Source organism: Gymnoscopelus microlampas (genome assembly GCF_963454915.1).
Source record: "Gymnoscopelus microlampas genome assembly, chromosome: 23".
Taxonomy (NCBI): domain Eukaryota; kingdom Metazoa; phylum Chordata; class Actinopteri; order Myctophiformes; family Myctophidae; genus Gymnoscopelus; species Gymnoscopelus microlampas.
The window spans coordinates 22,953,980-22,971,551 of NC_139960.1; the positions used below are offsets into that span (position 1 = coordinate 22,953,980).

A 17,572-nucleotide genomic window follows, 5' to 3' on the forward strand; every position below is an offset into this window, starting at 1 on the left:
GATCCAGGCCCCTAAGAATAATGTTGAGAGTGGGTCGGTCAGTTCAAAACACTTTGGTCAAGGAGCAGCACTGCACAACTTTTAGGAGCTGCCAGCAGGACATTTAGAATATTCATATTTCAGCAAACATGACAAAGCTTGTACTGTATAGAATGGCAAGGTGTCTGTAGAAGAAAAATAAAAAAGTGAAAACCACAAACCACCCATGTTGGCCATGGTCACAAGAAACAGTAAATAGATACAAATCATTAAGTGGAATGAGAGGATGAATAAACATTTGCATAAAAGCGACTAACAGCAACAAAAAAATAATGAATGAATGAAAATAAAATAGTAATTTAAAAAGTAGGTGAAATGGAGAAAAGTCACAATAAAATGTTAATATATCTATGTACATGTACTTCCAATTAAGTTCCTTCATGACACATCATTACCACCACCCCTCCATGACAAACGCCTCCAGACAAACCAGTCAAGGATGTCATTTGTTTTTATTTGGTGATATGTTACAAGTGACCATCAACTTCCAGGAAGTTACAGTTGCCATAGAAATAAATATGGTGGGGAAAGGGAGGGCTGTGTGAGAAGGGGTGGGGTTGATGTCATCGACAGTGTGCGCACGTCAAGCGTAGCAACGCTGCAAATGACGAAGAATGAAAACGGCATCAGTGAGTCATGGAACTTTAAAAATCCGCACTGAATAAAAACAAACGATAACAAAACAAAAATAAACAAACAAACAAGGAAAACGATCTACAACTACGTGCAAAAACATACCCACATAGAAAAGAAAAATAACATCTTTAGTTTTTTTTTTACATAAACAGTGACAGTGACGAGCATAGACATGGTTTGTTCCCCTGGATTTGGTGCCTGAGAGAGAGATAGCGAGAGAGAGAGAGAGAGAGAGAGAGAGAGAGAGAGAGAGAGAGAGAGAGAGAGAGAGAGAGAGAGAGAGAGAGAGAGAGAGAGAGAGAGAGAGAGAGAGAGAGAGAGAGAGAGAGAGAGAGAGAGAGAGAGAGAGAGGAGGGGGGGAGGGCGGGAGAGGGAGAGAGATATAGCAACGCAGCAACAAGGACTGATAGCAGCGTGGCAAGAGAGACAGACAGACAGACCAGGATGGAGGGATGAGGTGGAGAGAGAAAGAGACCTTCTCTCTCCAGTGGCAGGAATCGGCATCCAGAGACGCACAGCTGTGTCGCTACCGTGACTCCAGGAGAGGGGTGGGGCTAAGAGGTGGGGAGCCAATCGGGACTCTTCGCTAAGGCTTCATATGGCACATCCTCTCTATAAATGTGACTTATGTGATGCTCTGCCCCGCCCCAGCAGTCAAACCCCTTACCTTACGCCTCCCAGCCCAACTCTAGAAGGCACTGGTGTTAAAGTTTTGTTTTCTCCACATTCTCATGTCTGGCTTCTCTATTAAGATGAGCAATTGAGGCAATGAAGACGCACATAAAAAAAATAATTAAAAAAAATGTACAACACATAGTTACACACGTCCATCCGGGTGCCTTCAATGCACAGCTAACTCTCTATCAAACTAGCATGACCTCTTTATAGACCTCCTACAGTGGAGAAAGCCAAATCTGTAAACATTTACATGGCTAAGAATAAAAAACAACAACAACACACAATAAAAAACAAAAGCAACAGGTTATGTTTTGGTTAACCGGTGATATGGTGAACACCAAGATGTGTGTGTGTGTGTGTGTGTGTGTGTGTGTGTGTGTGAGTTCATGCCTCACTAGAGTGGGTTTGCGTGTGTGATTTTTGCCTCAACTCTACGTGTTTATCAATACAATCACCGGCAAAAAAACAAAACGAAACAAAAAACACAAGATACAAGAGACTGACTTGTGCACAGAATGTGAGTGAGTGCCTGCGTGTGGCATCTCACAGAAACGACACACGCGCTATTTGAGTTAGCCGATCCCATTGGTTATTTACACAGTGGGTGGGACCGACTTCTATTCTACACACTGTGTTTGGCTGTTACGTACTTATGTCATTATGGACGATCGACAACAGTGACAGTTATAATTAGAAAAAATCTATCGCCTCCTAACAGTAAAGTGTCTACCATATGTCTCGTACTGTAGTAACATTAAGACAACATACGTAGGGTTAATGTTCAGACCATTCCTTATACTGCACATGCTACCTGTACAGTAAGAACATCTGGTTCTCTTGTTTTGTTTTATTTTACATCGACCTCGTATGCAAAAGGTGAAAAGAATCGCAAGCAAACCTCAGTAATCGTAGCTTTCATTTTGGTTTACAATGTCACTTTGCTTTATTACCGTTCCATTTACCATTCTCCCCTTCACGTTTGGAACTTCAAGCCAGATAAAGCGTTTGATAATGACACCAGTAATAAAAAATAAAAATCACATATATTGGACCACTTCATTTTGTTATTCCTTTACTCTCACTCGTTTCCTTCCTTTGTTTTGTTTTGTTTGTCCTTTCCAAGTAGAGGTCTACTCACACACCCAAAAAATAAAAACAGCACAATCCTTTAGTTTAAAAGAAAAAAAAGGAGAGTCAAATTAAAAAAATGTTTTCATGTATTAGTCTCTTCATTGTCAAATGGTCCCTGTAGTCTGGGAGCGAAGTGAAATGTGAACCTTCAGTCCATTGAGAGTGGTGGGGGGGGAATCTGCCAACTATCAGTGTTAGTTCAAAAACCTCATCACCTTCCACTCGGGGCCGTGCTGCAGTCTCATCAAGACCTCCTCCTCTCCGTTTTGAAATTCAAGGATCACTTCCACAGTTTGTGGATTTAGAGCAGTTAAGAACAGGTAAAAAATAAATAACAAGTTTTTAAAAACGTCTCTTTGTTGTTTGTTGTTTTCTTTAACGTAAGTGGGCGTGTTTGTCAGGACCACAACTTGGTTGTTTATCCGCAGGGGGGGGGGGGGGGCAGTATTGGTTCAAGATGGAGGGGAATCTTATGATCCAGTGGCGGCCAGCTCAAAGTTCACGGCTGTGATCCGTCACCATAATGGCTTGAGTTCATAGTTCAAGAGTGCGGTTGTGTGTGTGAGTATATGTGTGTGTGTGGGTGGGTGTGTGTGTGTGAGGGCTATGAACTTGCTACTTGAAGATGAAATTGATGACGACCTGAAGCAGGACAAGGAAGATGATGATGACATAGTCACGCTGATGGAGGAAGGAGCCTCCCGCCGACGAAACCTGGCTTGCCGTACGGCTCCTCAGCACACCGATGCTCCTGGAGGACACACACACACACACACACACACACACACACACACACACACACACACACACACACACACACACACACACACACACACACACACACACACACACACACACACACACACACACACATTTGATGCTCTCTCTTACAAAAATGAGGCATGAAAAGAGTGCGAGAAACAGTCTGGTGTGTCACCTGTTGATGTCCTCCTGCGTTTGTTTGATAGATTCAATGGCACTTTGAAGTTCACTGAGGTCAGTTCCCTTTTTCCTCAACCGGCTGTTGTGTTTGCTTTTGTGTCCTGCAAAACAGTGGTGCAACATTATTGAGTGTGTTTCTACATTTGTTTTTGGTTATCACTATTGCACATTTAAAGGTAGCACATAGTGAGATGAGAAAGAATGTTGTATTGTGTGTGTGTGTGTGTGTGTGTGTGTGTGTGTGTGTGTGTGTGTGTGTGTGTGTGTGTGCACGTGCGTGAGACTCACGTTCGCTGCCAGAGGAGTCTTGGCGGTCGAGCTCAGGTGAGGAACAGCCACTCTCTGTACTCTTAGGTTTGTCGCTATGCTTGTGTTTTCTCTTTGGTGCCGTCACCTGGAGTAAATAGTACACCACACACACACACACACACACAATACAGGTTAACACCCGAGTCAAACAAACAAGGAGACAAAACACCAGCAAACACATCCATGCCACACAAACACTATGCAGTCTATTTTCAATAACTATGTTATAAAAACTATATAATTTATAAGAAATAGTACACTACTACCACACAACTGCTAGTATTAGCACAAATCATTTGAGACACACACACACACACACACACCTACAGCACAGTGTGCTCATCAGTGCCGTGCAGTGCATTGTCATCCATAGGAGGCATGCTTGTCAGCCACGTCCAGATAAAGTAACTAAGTAAGTAAAACTATCTAATGTCTCTCAAAACAAGCACGGCCAGGCGTAGACAGTGGACTAGCGCAGCTTCCAGCGAGTGCACATGGAACACAGCATGCACGCAACCAAAGTAGTTATTTATTATTAACAACGAAAGACGGAAACGACAAAAACCTATGTGACCACACTGAGTCACAACGCGGGGAAAACGGAAAACAAAACATAGCTGGGAAATGGATGAAGAGGTGAAGGGTGGGAAAATGGCCGCCAATCAGCGATGGTGGAGGCACGCGTGTGTCGGTTGATATCGGTGGTTGGATCAGAGAGGACACAGACAGCGCAGGCAGGCGGTGGGAGAGGCCAAACGAGACACTTAGGTGGTCAAATGAATGCAACGAGCGCTGTGCGGAGGGCAGGTGAGATGAGCGAGGTAAAAAAAAGAAAATTGTAAATACAATTTGGAAGGGAGTGGGCGGCGGTTTATTTGATCGGGCCGACCTACCTGACACTTGCATTTGTCCCTCCGCGGCCCCTGGTTACTGAGACTAATAACACTGCCAGAACGTACCATAGGCGTGCGGTGTCGGACCTGAGTCTGAATCCAGCCATCTTTCTCAAACTGAATCAGATCATTGAGGGGGTCCCACGGCCGCGTGCTGAGGTCGGGAGGGGGAGAGAGTCACACACACGTACACGCAGACACACACACACACACACACACACACACACACACACACACACACACACACACACACACACACACACACACACACACACACACACACACACACATTAACGTGAGAGAGAGAGACAGAGAAGGACGGAGAGAGAGAGAGACAGAGAAATGAGAGAGACAGATTACACTTAGAGAATTGGGAAAATATGAGCAACATAAACACACCCACCCAATGGCAGGAAAAAATAGGGAGAAAATGTTGAAGAAAATCTGTTAACATCTGTAAATGTATGATTCAATCCAGCAACTTCCAGTACAAGGCTATATACGTGAGATCTGAATCTGAATATTAAACTATTCACCTTATACTTGTTTGAGAGACAAGGAAGCAAAGTATTACATTCTTACAGTCTAGAGTTAGGCCACAGGTCTTAATGAGTTAAAGTAATTTTACTTTCACATTCTTGTGTTTATTCTATTAATCTGCAGTGGAGGCTTATATGAAGCTGCCATTTGCCGATATACCCCAGAAAATCTACCTCTTTTTCACAGGCTAATGTTGTCAAGTATTGGTATTGTACAAGACCAAACAGCCACTAGGGGTCAGAATTGTATCATTTAGTCACTGTACTGTAAATAAACTGTGTTAGCTACACTTGCAAAATGCTGTCTTGATGTTTCAACCAAAGTAGTTTAGCTTTATATTCACATGCTGTATAATTTTTACTCTTGAAAGTTAATGAACAGGCCCTCTTATAAAAGGTTAATATTCAACATAAGTATTCACAAAGTTACAGTGAACATAGTGGGGAGGCAAGAAAATATTCCCTGTATTTACAGAAAAATACCAGTAGATGGCTCCCTCTTCCTGTTTTTAACCTTGACCTCTGCACAACATGGGGCTGATTTTCATATTTTATATTAGAGCATAATGTATTCTTGAACTATCATCCATCAAACCCATGTTAAAAAAAACTTTACAAACAAACAGGACACTGAGACTTTTAACCCATTAGACCTGAGGCCGATTCTAAAACTGTCTTCTAAATCCTAAAAGTGTTCTGAGAAACATATGTTGCTATATCAGTGGTGCTCAAAACTTTTTCATGTCAAGGGCCCCCACAATGTGTAGAGATGCAACGCGTTGTGAGCTTGCAGACTGGATATTTTCGGCGAAGGGATTTAGTGTAGAGGGGGAAAAGGAGGGGGTCAGGTAGAGAGCACTTGGGGACCCCGGTCAACAAAGTACAGAGCTTAAGGGGTTAAATTAACACCGAGGATTTCACAGCTGTGTGTTAACCACTCACTCAGCATATCTGTAATGCCACTCTCCAGTAATGGGGTCCTGTTCGAACAATGCAGGGATCCAGTCCTCGCACTTGACCTTGCGCTCGCGGGCCAACTTCCTCTGAGCCTCCTCCAGGATGAATTTCTCATTGGTGGCCTCGGTCTGGTCCTTGTTGTTGATGGCCCGCGTCACGTGCTGCCACAACCTGGAGAGAGAAGCAACACAACACAACAAAATAAGTTCATGAGAGAAACGGTGAAAACGGTGACAAGGAAGAAAGATAGGGTCTAATGTGGATCTTCCATGTGGATCTTGGATATCATGTAGATGATGTCATATTGATAGTACTAACTATTTTTTTGCTCTCTCTCTCTCTTCATTCTTTTACAGAGCAAAACTTTACTAATCTACTTAACTCCCAGCGTTTTTGCTGTGTGAAATGTTACCCTGGACAGTGCATAAATGAAGGGAAACCTGCGTTTTGTGCATTTATGATCCCTGATGTCATGAACAGGACATCATAGTACTGACACCATAGACTAGCCTCTACTACTAACAATGAGCTTACTTCATACTTTCCTGCACAAACCCTTCAACAGGTTTCTTTTGACAAAAATCCCATTGACACATTCTGGTTGAAAATATGCCACTTGTTGAGCGGAAGGGTCTTGTGTAAAACATGCCCCAAGCACAACATCACTGCCTACATTGAAACTACATTGAAACTGTGTTTGTTTGGGACTCAACCACAAATGCATGTTCATTACAAATGGGCAGTGTTGGGTAATGTTACTTTTAGAATTAACTTGTCAGATTACAAGATTACTGCCATTAAAAATGTATTAGTTACGCTACATAAGCCAAAATGCATCTGTAAATTGGGTGCTTTTCTATTAACTAAAATAATGCATGTCCTGCCTTTTGCTATGTCTGTACGAATATTGTTATATATTGGATACTGTCTATTTATGAATCTGTGCTCCATACCATGTGAACATAGTCTTGAATTAAATGAATGATGATGATGATGACATATTTTAAAGGGAAATGGACTTTCCAATGATAAAATATATAGTGCTATTGATACAGTATTAGTAAAGTTTCCAACATTTTTCTTGAGGGTTTCATAAACAGAACAGAACACACACAGAGGAACTCCTAGGGAGCCTCGTACTGTACGTAGACAGGGAACATTATTGTGGGAAGGACGGTACAGAGAGATGACTGAGAGATGGTAAAAGACCTTTCAGATTCAAATTCGTTCTGCTCCTCAGGGGGGACGGTGCAACGGGTCAGTCTGCTCTGCCTCAGCTCTGGGGTGGGGTTGAAGAACACTTCCCTCATGCCTGTCTTCTTATCATTGATGAAGATCTCGCTGTCCTGGAAGGGAGGAGGGGATGCGGAAATGTTATGTTGTGCACACTCCAGAATAGCTTCACTCACTGCTGAAGCACACAATATACACGCACTTAAGCCTGATTTATACTTGGTTGTGTCGGTGAAATAGTTCACAACATGTTGTGTGACACGATACGCAACAAAGTACATATTAGGGATTAAACCAGGAGCAGATTTGCCCCCCACACATACCACAGACAGACAGACAGACAGACAGAGACACACACTCACTCGCATGCTCACTCGCATGCTCACTCGCGCGCACACACACAGAGAGACAACATGTTCTATCATCAAAATGTCAAAACAACTAAATTGCAATCAACTGAAATGGCAAAGTGCTGAATCACTATTAGCAGAACGGCTGGAAGCCTCAGGCAAGTTAAATTAATGGCCAATTAAGAACAGGCTAGATGTTGAGCTAGACAGACAGAGAGAGACAAACAAAGAAAGAAAGACAGAGAAGAGACACTTTGCTACATGCTTATAATTCAAAACCTTATAAAAGTAAAGACTAACTGGGGAAAAAAAGAAAAGGCTGAGAGCACCGAAACAGTATTGACTCATTTCTATGGGCCTGGCCTGGGCCTGGCCTGCAAACATCCAGTTCTTCTCACTTATAGAAGCAGTAACCATACTGGTTCCCCACAAACAAACACAAAACAGAATGCCTTGTGGCAGGCATGAGGGAGAATAATGATTCAGCCCATTGTTATGGATGGGGCAGGCTCAGGCTAATATGGCTATTATTTTCCTTTTCCACCTCAAACCCTAGCCTATTTATTCTACACTTCATTCTTCCATCTCCATCTCTCTCCGTGTCATCCTTTCTTCTGCTCTGTCTCCATGTCTAATAATGCTTCAATCTCCTCTGTCTGCAGTACACCCACAGTATATCATGCCTGGGTGTCTTTGAATAACGGAGAGGACATCAAAGAGCCAAAGACACAGCTGGATGCTGCCGTGAAAACAAATCAAACACAGCATGAAGGATACACGATGCAGAGACGTCTAGGCCTGTGTGACAACAGCCTGCGTCCCCACTGTCCTTGTCACAGTATTAATCAGGGGTGCAACAGTTAATCAAACTAATTGATTACATATTATTTGGAGGGAAATTCTGACATGCAGCTTTTTCTGTAGCGTTTCTAGAAACAAGAAATGACATAGTCATAATATAGCAGGTTGCGCCAGGCTTTTTTTGCCCCAATCTGCAGCACAAAATGTAAAAGTTGTCTTTAAAATAAAATCTCAGCCATTCCAAGAGAGAGAGAGAGAGAGAGAGAGAGAGAGAGAGAGAGAGAGAGAGAGAGAGAGAGAGAGAGAGAGAGAGAGAGGCGCCTTCATAGAGTTGGAATTCCATTCCACAAGCATTACAACACACAACCAGTGAAAAGCAACAGATTAGGACTGCAATTAATGATTAGCAATCTGTTGATTAGTTTTTCATTTAATCTCTAATATAATCTATGCAATTAAGTTTTGGTTGATGGATTGATAATTCAATGGATCACTTCAACCCTACAACAGATATGACTATCATCCATTCTTAATTCATTTCACAAACCTTAGAATTTTCTTACCCAATGTCCTTCTAGCGTAGCCAGCACCTCTTTGCCCAGCTTGATCTTCCCTGCGATCTGATTTACACTGTCATAGTTGCCCAAGAACGGCTAGAGGACAGGAGACAGGGGACAAGGGACAGGACAGAAACAGGACACAGGGGAGGTGGAAGGAGGGGACAAGGTAATGTCAGGAGAAAGGAGGTAAAAGGAAGAGAAGGAGGAAGGGTGAAGGAGAGACATTGAGAGGGAGGGAGAGATATGCATAGAATTCAATCACTGACTGGGAAACAGTCACTTATGGCAGTGGTTCTCAAAGTGGGGTCCAGGGACCCCCAGGGGTCTTTGGGGGGGTTCTAGGGGGTCCTCTGAAAAATGAGAACAGTTTAACCACTTTAACCCATTTAGACCGGGAACTCCAATACGTAACTATACCTTTCAATCTGGGAACCCCTTTTGGGGTAAGTTGTTGCTATGTAACATAGCAACAACCATTTTTTGTAATTTTTGAATAAATATTTGAAGTTTTCCAGAAAACTTAGGTCAGGATTTAGAAGGCGTTTTTAGAATCGGCCTCAGGTCTAAATGGGTTAACACTATTTTATACTTCAGCTTTTTGGCCGATCTACAAGCTCACAATAAAAAAAAAATGTAATAGTGGAAAAACGGTAAAGAAATCGGAATGTTTTTAACCATACACATGTTCTCTTATGGTGGTCCCTGGCCAAATACATATCAGTTTGGGGGTCCTTGACATGAAAATGTTTGAGAACCACTGGTTTATGGAATAAAACTTAATTCACTATTAAATGTCCGTCAGTATCTCATAAACAGCTATTGTGTATAATTTTCTGGCCTGCTGCAACTTAATATCAAACTTCCTCTGTTTGACTCCGAAACCGGGAGTCTCCTCATACAAACACCTTGGTATTTTCATTGACAAATCATTAACCTGGATCACCCATGTGGACAGTGTCTGCAGGAGATTACAACAACCACTGCACTTCCTGCTTCGACTTAAGTTCACGTGTTGATCAAAAATTTATGTCAGTCTTTTATCATGCAGTCTTGGAGAGCCTTATCAGATACGGCATCACAGTTCGGTCTGGTAACCTTTCCGTGCAACTAAAGTCCAAACTGGTCCAACTGATGCAGACTGCAGGGAATATTATACAGGTGAGACATCTTTCATCCCATGTTCTACACGCTGAGTATCAACTACTGCCCTCTGGGAGGAGGTTCAGGGTTCCCTTGTTGCAGACTAAACGGATTTAAATATTAATTTATCCCCGTGTCAATAAAACATTTAAATAGCAGCAGCTAAGAAAATGGATGAGAAAAATAATGGAAGTTGGTTGCCAGGGCTGCTGTTTTTCAGTTTTTCTAGGTGCATCTTTTTTTGTTTTTTGTTGTTTTGTATGCAGAATGTTTTTTCTTTTACCACTGCAGCCAAATCTTCCACTTTGTTGGACAATAAAGTTAATCTTGATATTGAATCTCGATGTACTGATACAAAGGGTTTATATAGGAGTGGATCATCTTAATTTGTGGCTATATCAATGGGAATGTATTAACCACTCAAACCCAACAGTATATACTTTGTTGACCCCAGGGGTCAGTACTTTTCCCCTCTGCACCAAATCTCTTTGCGGAAAACAGCTGATCTACAAGTTCGGAACACATCACGTTGTGAGCATGTAGATCTGCTGTTTTCACCGAATGTATACCCATTTTCTACAAATGTTCCTTTATTATGGCATGCCCAGAATAGGGACACTAGGGTTCATGTGGTTAATGTACTGTACCTGGCTCAAGAGTGCAGGCTGTGGTATGGGACAGGGTGTGTGTGGGCATGGGGAAGGGTGTGGAGAGGAATGGAGAGGATGGGTAATGGACAGTGACAGAGACATGAAATGAAAATCTCAATGTTTTATGCAAAGCCCTTTGAATTTCCTTGTTATTTGCTATACAAATAAACTAGCCTTACAGTTTGTCTCTTCCATATGAATAATACGGTATAACCACTATAAGCCCTATTCTATACTTCCGTAATTTTGTTGCACGGCAAAAATAGTCAATCTATAAGTTCGCAATGCATCGTGACGCGTTGTGAGCTTGTGGATCTGCTATTTTTGTCATGTTGACATATTTTGAAAAATGTGGAAACTTTTCACCTATAATGACATGCCAAAAATAGGGATGCCAGGTTAAAAGCGGATAAGCCTGACATGACATTAGCAAAATATTTGGGGCACACTGTGACATACTTTCAGTTTGAACTCGAGCTGAGCGCTGTAGCCCGTCTTCTCGCAGGTGATGGTGACTTGGCCGGCCAGCTCCAGGGTCATGGTGCCATAGAGGATGCCTGGCAGAGAGACAATCATGTTCAAGGATGTAGGTACAAATGGATAACTGTCAAACTATTTAGCAAGTGCCTGCACTCCTGAGTGTTGATTCAACGCTCAGGAGTGTATAAAAATTAAAACCCTCTCGGAGTTACAAATGGATGAACCAAAGTCATTGGTAGTAGACAATATTTATTTCACTGATAGAGACTGGCATTTACAAATTAAACTGTTTAATTTCCTTGGTGAACAATTAAGACACTTTGAATACAATGTGAGCAAGCAAGGTACTGTAGCGTATTCATAGGAGTATAGTCCTTGCTGACATGAAGGGAAGGGAAGGGAAGGGAAGGGAGTGCCCTACGCCCACTGACCTTTACAGTGGGCGTAGGGCATGTTCATGACATAGTCCTCTCCTCGGTTGAGAAAAGTGAGACGAGCCTCTCCATCCAGTATGGCTGACAACGAGTTTCCTGATGAAACACAGACGGCATGTTAATTACTGCAGCAATCATCATCATGAGCCATCATCAACAGCCTGTAATGCCAAAATTACACTCCGGTTGTACGATGGTGTTGCGTGCCGAAAATAGCAGATCTCTGCTGTTTTAGTGCTTCCTTTCTAGCCTTGTGTGTGTATTTATCTTTGTGTATAAACATGTTGTACGCTTGTAGATCAACTATTTCCTCCCATTATGACATGCCCAGAATAGGGACGCTATGGTTCATGTGGTTAAAACATAACAAAGCTGATTCAAATAAGACATTTAAAATGTGCGTTCACCATAGAACTTGGATTTGGCCAGGATGCTTCCACTCAGACAGAAACCATCTTTCCTGTTGCTGACGTAGAAGGCAGACACTGGAGGATGATGGGAAACCTGAAGGAGAAGACGCACACCAACCAAGTTCACTGGTAGGACTCATATTACACACATCCACGATACACACATAAAGTATTACGCTAATCAATTCCAAATCACAATGGAACCTGAATCTGAAGTTCACATGGGAATGATAGGAAGAGAGCATTATATATTGTATCTAGGAATGTTTTAATGATAAAATAGTGAAAGGTTTATAGAAAATACACTTCAGTTTTCTGTTCATAGTTTGTCTTGTACTCTACCTCCCTCCCGTCTCGTTTTCCCTTCCTTTCTCTCTTCACCTCATTTCACCCCTCTATATTTCCCTCTTCAATCATCAAGCTCCATTAGTCCTCTCTCTCTCTCTTCCCAGTTCCCAATAGAACAGCTCCTCTCATTACAGTTTTAATGCAATCAACCCATCTGTGTCTGTCGTGTTAGCTGTCACCTGCTCCGCGATGTAGAACGTCTTGCTGCTGGTCTTCTGGTGAAGCCACATGCAACGGAACGTCTCTCCGATGATGGGGTTGTAAGGCTTCTTCAACCCCTGGGGTTAAAAAATTAAACAATTACAAACAATTACATTTGAATATACCCCATGTTTGTTTCTATATCAACTTAATGTCAACTAAACTTAAATATTTATTTCCAAGGAACCTTCGAGAATGTTTTAATACCAATATAAGAAAATCATTTTCAAAAATACAGAAATAAGGAGGGAAATGGAAATTGTTGATACTGATGGAAATGTTGTATGAGGGTACTGCATTATGAAGTTGTAATAATGAATGTGTAATTATGTTTAATTATTTTATTCATAAGATTTGAGTGAATATAAAACTGTTCAAACAGTTAGGACATGATAAGAATATAGCTTCTTCCTGGATCCTTTTCAAACACGATTGTTTTCCTATATTGTTTATGGAGATGGTTGGATTTGTTTTAATTTTATTCTGTATAATTCTTTACCTTTTATTGTGACTTTAAAATATTTTTAAATGTATGATGCTCAAAAAACAAATAGAAAGAAAGAAAGAAAGTGTCTTCCAGTCCTTCTGACCTTTGGCTTTTTGTAGAATCCAGAGATGTACCACTTCACCACCTTCTTCATGCGGTTGTAAGCGTTCTCCTCTATTGCCGCCCTGGGAGGGAACAAGAAGACACATGTTCCGTTTCTCAGGCGGTCATCCAATTCATAGAACTTATATATTCATACTGTAACTCTTTGTTGTACAAAAATAGTCGCAGGTCCAAAAATAGACGATCTACAAGCTCACAACTTGTCATGTTGTGACGCATTATGCAATTTTCAGGTCACAACTCCCCTTTGTATGAAAAAATAAGCATACAGTCATAAAGTCTTTGTGGAACAAAAACACCCCACTCAAAAGTGACTGGAGCCAACTAATGCAAAGAACCGGCCACCAGTTTGGCCAAAAAAACAGTTACAACGTCGGAGGCGTGCCGTCTCTAGTGGACTTGAGCAACGAGAGGCACCGCCGAGCGAGCCTTTAGGTGAGCGAGTCGCAATACCGAACGGCAGTGCCAGCGCAGAGCACTATTTTCCACCACGGAGGATAACCGCGCTGTGCTGTCCTCCTGGAATGTGACACAGTGACTAGGGAGCGTGCGTCACAGAAAGGGCCATTTTGTAGGTCAATGAGAGGCAGGCGGGGGCGGGTCTTTGCGGAACCGGTTTGCAAAATGGATATACGCGTCATGCATACGGAAAGTGGACGGGCACTTACTCGGACAAGAAGTCAGCGTGGAAGTAGTAATCGGAGAGCTTGTCCAGGAAGGACCTTGGTTCCAGGATGAAGGTAGGCAACACCACCTTGGACAGGTCCATCCCTGGTCGCACCTGCTTCAGCAGCATCCAGATCATAGACTTGTTCTCCTCCGACACCGTCTCTGTCTGGGACTCCTCGCCAGCCTGGGAGAGGAAGGCCATGTCGTTAGACTGCAATGCTCTACAGTCCCTGTCCATCATCTGTGTGCCATCTGTCGCATTTCTATTTCTGCTCCTATGCTTATTTATTTGTGAGCTTTATTTTTTAATCTGTAGAACGTGACACTCAATTCTATAGTTTAACCCACATTCATTAACCCTGGCATCCCTACTCTGGGGCTAAGATTTAAGCCTGTAGATCTGCTATTTTCTGTAAAGAAAAAGGAGGGGTCCTAGTATAGAACCCTTGGGAATCCGGTCTACTAAGTATACCGTTTAACTGGGTTTTATATTACATTTACATTTAGTGGTTTATTTGTATTACATTTTTAACTGCCTGATTAAATTATGGTAAAAAAAACTAATCTAAAATACTGTATGATACACATGTACTTACACACATACTGTACGTGAACACACATATGTCGGTGGAAACCTTATCCCAAACCGTTTTCTTTTTATTATGATTTAAAAAACATAAAATTTAATTGTGAAAACAACTGATCTACAAGTTCACAATGTGTTGCGTTGCGACGCATTGGGAGCTTGTAGATTGGCTATTTTCACCACTTTTGCTCGACACTCCTGTATGATGAAGTAGGGCAGTGAGTGACGAAAAAACCTACGTTAATATGTGGAGATTTTCTGTCCGACAGCAAAGACATTAGGCTTTATACTGCTGCTACATTCACCCATTTTAGGAGTTATATTTAAGCAATAAAATAGTACATGAAAGGGAGCATTAGGCTGTGGGATAATGGCACTGGTGTGCCAATGTCGAACGGAATAGCGCAATCTTGAGTGTATTAATATGATTATACCAGAGTTTCATTATTTCGGTGGCTGTTGCTAGGTTACAGGTATGGTAAACATGGTGGATGTGTTTGTATCAGGAGATATTAGCACTCAGTAGAATGTCCCTCAGCAAATCATAATGTGAGATCCGAACTAACAGTAGCATGGTCTATGAAAGCTATTTTGTCATTGGTTGGAAGGTGTGTATTAATACTGTGCGATGCGCACACATAGTTCGGCTCAAGTTTATCCACCATTAAAAATGTATGCGCTGGCAGCAAATTTAACCTATCTCTAGGCCTATACTGTAGCTAACCAAAGCCCCAGCTGGCCAGCATTGCACAAGCTAGTGTAATCAACAATAAATGATCAAACCTTTACAAGCAATTGGCACAGTTAAAACACTTGTTTTACCATTACTATTAGTTACATCAACAACAACTTAGCTAAGCAGTTTGGTGTTTATATGTGATGATGAGTTTAATGAATGTCTACAAACTGGTTCAAAAATAATAATGACATTAGATGCCAACAATATTGCATTTATGAAGAGTAGCTGTTAACACGCAAGCTAGACTTTAACAGGTTGCATATCTAGTTGCTGTTATCTTTTCATATGAAGGATTCACACACTGTGAATGAATAGATTTAGCTCCTAAATTTAGCAGGTGTTTCATTAGTAGAATGTCACCTCATCAATATTTCACACACCTCATCTCACTCACACACACACACACACACACACACACACACACACACACACACACACACACACACACACACACACACACACACACACACACACACACACACACACACACACACACACACACACCCTACTGTTTGACAATCACAACAATATACAGTAGCTGAGATATCTAGAATTCAATTTAAAAGGAAGTGCTAGAGTTGAGACTCAAGTGAACGGGAAACGACCTATAACGTTGTTGAAGAAACAAATGTGTACATTTATAGACATACTTAAGAACAATATAGAATAAAAGAAGTCCGCACAGGCAGCTGCTGCTCCGAATAGATTTTTATGGTATGTACTGTACCAGTTTGCACATAAACTTATTTTATTCTGACTTCTTTTATTCTATTATGTACTTTTTTTGTCCTGCACCAGCGACCAACATGGATGTGCATAACAATTCCTTTGAAATCACATACTTAAGACAAACCAGTAGTAGCCTGATTCTTAGTTTTACGACGGTGTCCCGCACAAAGTATCCACGTTCACAATACACAGGACACCGTTGTATGACCGAGTATAAATTAGGCAGTAGTGTGGCCCGGTGCATACCTCTCCCAGCTCCTCGTGCGACTGCTCTAAGTATGGCGTTTCCCTCAGGGCCTCGTTGGGGTCCAGGTCAATGTACGAGTCATCCTGGCGCTCCGACGTGTCACTGTCGCTCTCCTCGCTCTTCTCCAAGCCCTCGGGATCTGATTCCTCGTGGTCCTGCTCGCCCTCACGGTCCGACTTGTCCGAGTACAGGTCGGGGTCCTTGAACTGGTCGCTGTCGTTGAACCTAGTGTGGAGCAGGGTGGACGGAGGAGAGGGGGACACAGGAAGAGGAATAAATGTCTTAAAGGGGCTACACACACAACACTTTTTAGGTTTTTAGTATTTTTTGGGCTCCCCAGTGTCTCTTGTACCCAAAAAAAATATATTTTTTTAACATTCAGTCATTCATGCTCATTTTATGGATTTCCTGAATGGGCTTGTCTGAACAGGCCATTTCAGAATGGCTGTGCAAGTGATGTCACTTGCACTGATTTTGCATTGATGATGGCCAGACAGAATTGCTCAGTAGCTCCCCCCTGCCCAATAGGACGTTTTGGTATTGCAGCTGAAAAAGCTTGGAATGACAGACAGTCAGATTGTGAGAAAAAAATATCTGGATGTTTTTTAGGCTTACAACCTGTTTAAAACGTATTAGGGGGCAATATTTATATATAATATATATTTTTTTAATTCATGGTGTAGCCCCTTTAACAATTCAGATCAGACAAACTCTATAGAGCTATTACAACAACAAAGTGCTAATTTTCACACAATCATTTGAAGGAAATGGATATAACCATCCATTGGTAAATCATACTGTCTGTGCAGAGCTAATCTCACAAACAGCTGGACCGATCAACTCCAAACATTTTATGAATGCTGCCAGTAGGCCACATAAGTAGTTTTTTCACGTGATGTTTTATACTCTGAAATATGTCATTTAATTGTAGAATGTAAGTTAATGGGGCTGTGATTATACTGAAACTTTGCCCAAATTGGAGTTATACATCACTAATACGTCACAGACGACCGATGTTATAGGCTGTTCGCATGAAGTCAGAGATCAACATTTTTAATTAAGTATTTGTTCTCACTCACTGGAAGCCCTGCATGTTGTGGGCTCGGAGGAGGCTGTAGAAGTTAATGGAGTGCTCTCCGGAAGGGGGGGCGATGTTCACGTCCTCCTTGCCCTCCCGGATCATGGTCCTTTTCAGCAGGCTGGAGCACTTCAGGGCCAGCTCTAGAGCATCCATCCAACAACGCCCTGCGAAGGTCACAGA

The 17,572-nt window shown here is 42.0% G+C and overlaps 1 protein-coding gene across 6 annotated transcripts in view; it reads right to left on the reverse strand.

The window, feature by feature from the left end:
- Positions 1-472: 472 nt before the first annotated feature.
- Positions 473-17,572, reverse strand: part of osbpl8 (oxysterol binding protein-like 8) — a 118,001-nt gene continuing 100,901 nt past the window's right edge. For 4 of the 6 annotated variants that reach the window (XM_084049727.1, XM_084049728.1, XM_084049726.1 and 1 more), the window contains 16 exons: positions 17,391-17,556; positions 16,311-16,536; positions 14,010-14,194; positions 13,322-13,403; positions 12,710-12,808; positions 12,180-12,276; positions 11,770-11,868; positions 11,318-11,415; positions 10,856-10,873; positions 9,072-9,161; positions 7,334-7,470; positions 6,110-6,295; positions 4,695-4,782; positions 3,715-3,820; positions 3,422-3,527; positions 473-3,235 (listed from right to left, as the gene is read on the reverse strand). In XM_084049727.1, coding sequence (XP_083905853.1) covers positions 3,100-3,235; positions 3,422-3,527; positions 3,715-3,820; positions 4,695-4,782; positions 6,110-6,295; positions 7,334-7,470; positions 9,072-9,161; positions 10,856-10,873; positions 11,318-11,415; positions 11,770-11,868; positions 12,180-12,276; positions 12,710-12,808; positions 13,322-13,403; positions 14,010-14,194; positions 16,311-16,536; positions 17,391-17,556 — 1,919 coding nt within the window. In that variant the 3' untranslated portion in view covers positions 473-3,099. The remainder of the gene's footprint in view (positions 3,236-3,421; positions 3,528-3,714; positions 3,821-4,694; positions 4,783-6,109; positions 6,296-7,333; positions 7,471-9,071; positions 9,162-10,855; positions 10,874-11,317; positions 11,416-11,769; positions 11,869-12,179; positions 12,277-12,709; positions 12,809-13,321; positions 13,404-14,009; positions 14,195-16,310; positions 16,537-17,390; positions 17,557-17,572) is intronic. The other 2 variants (XM_084049729.1, XM_084049731.1) reach the window with 1 other exon arrangement.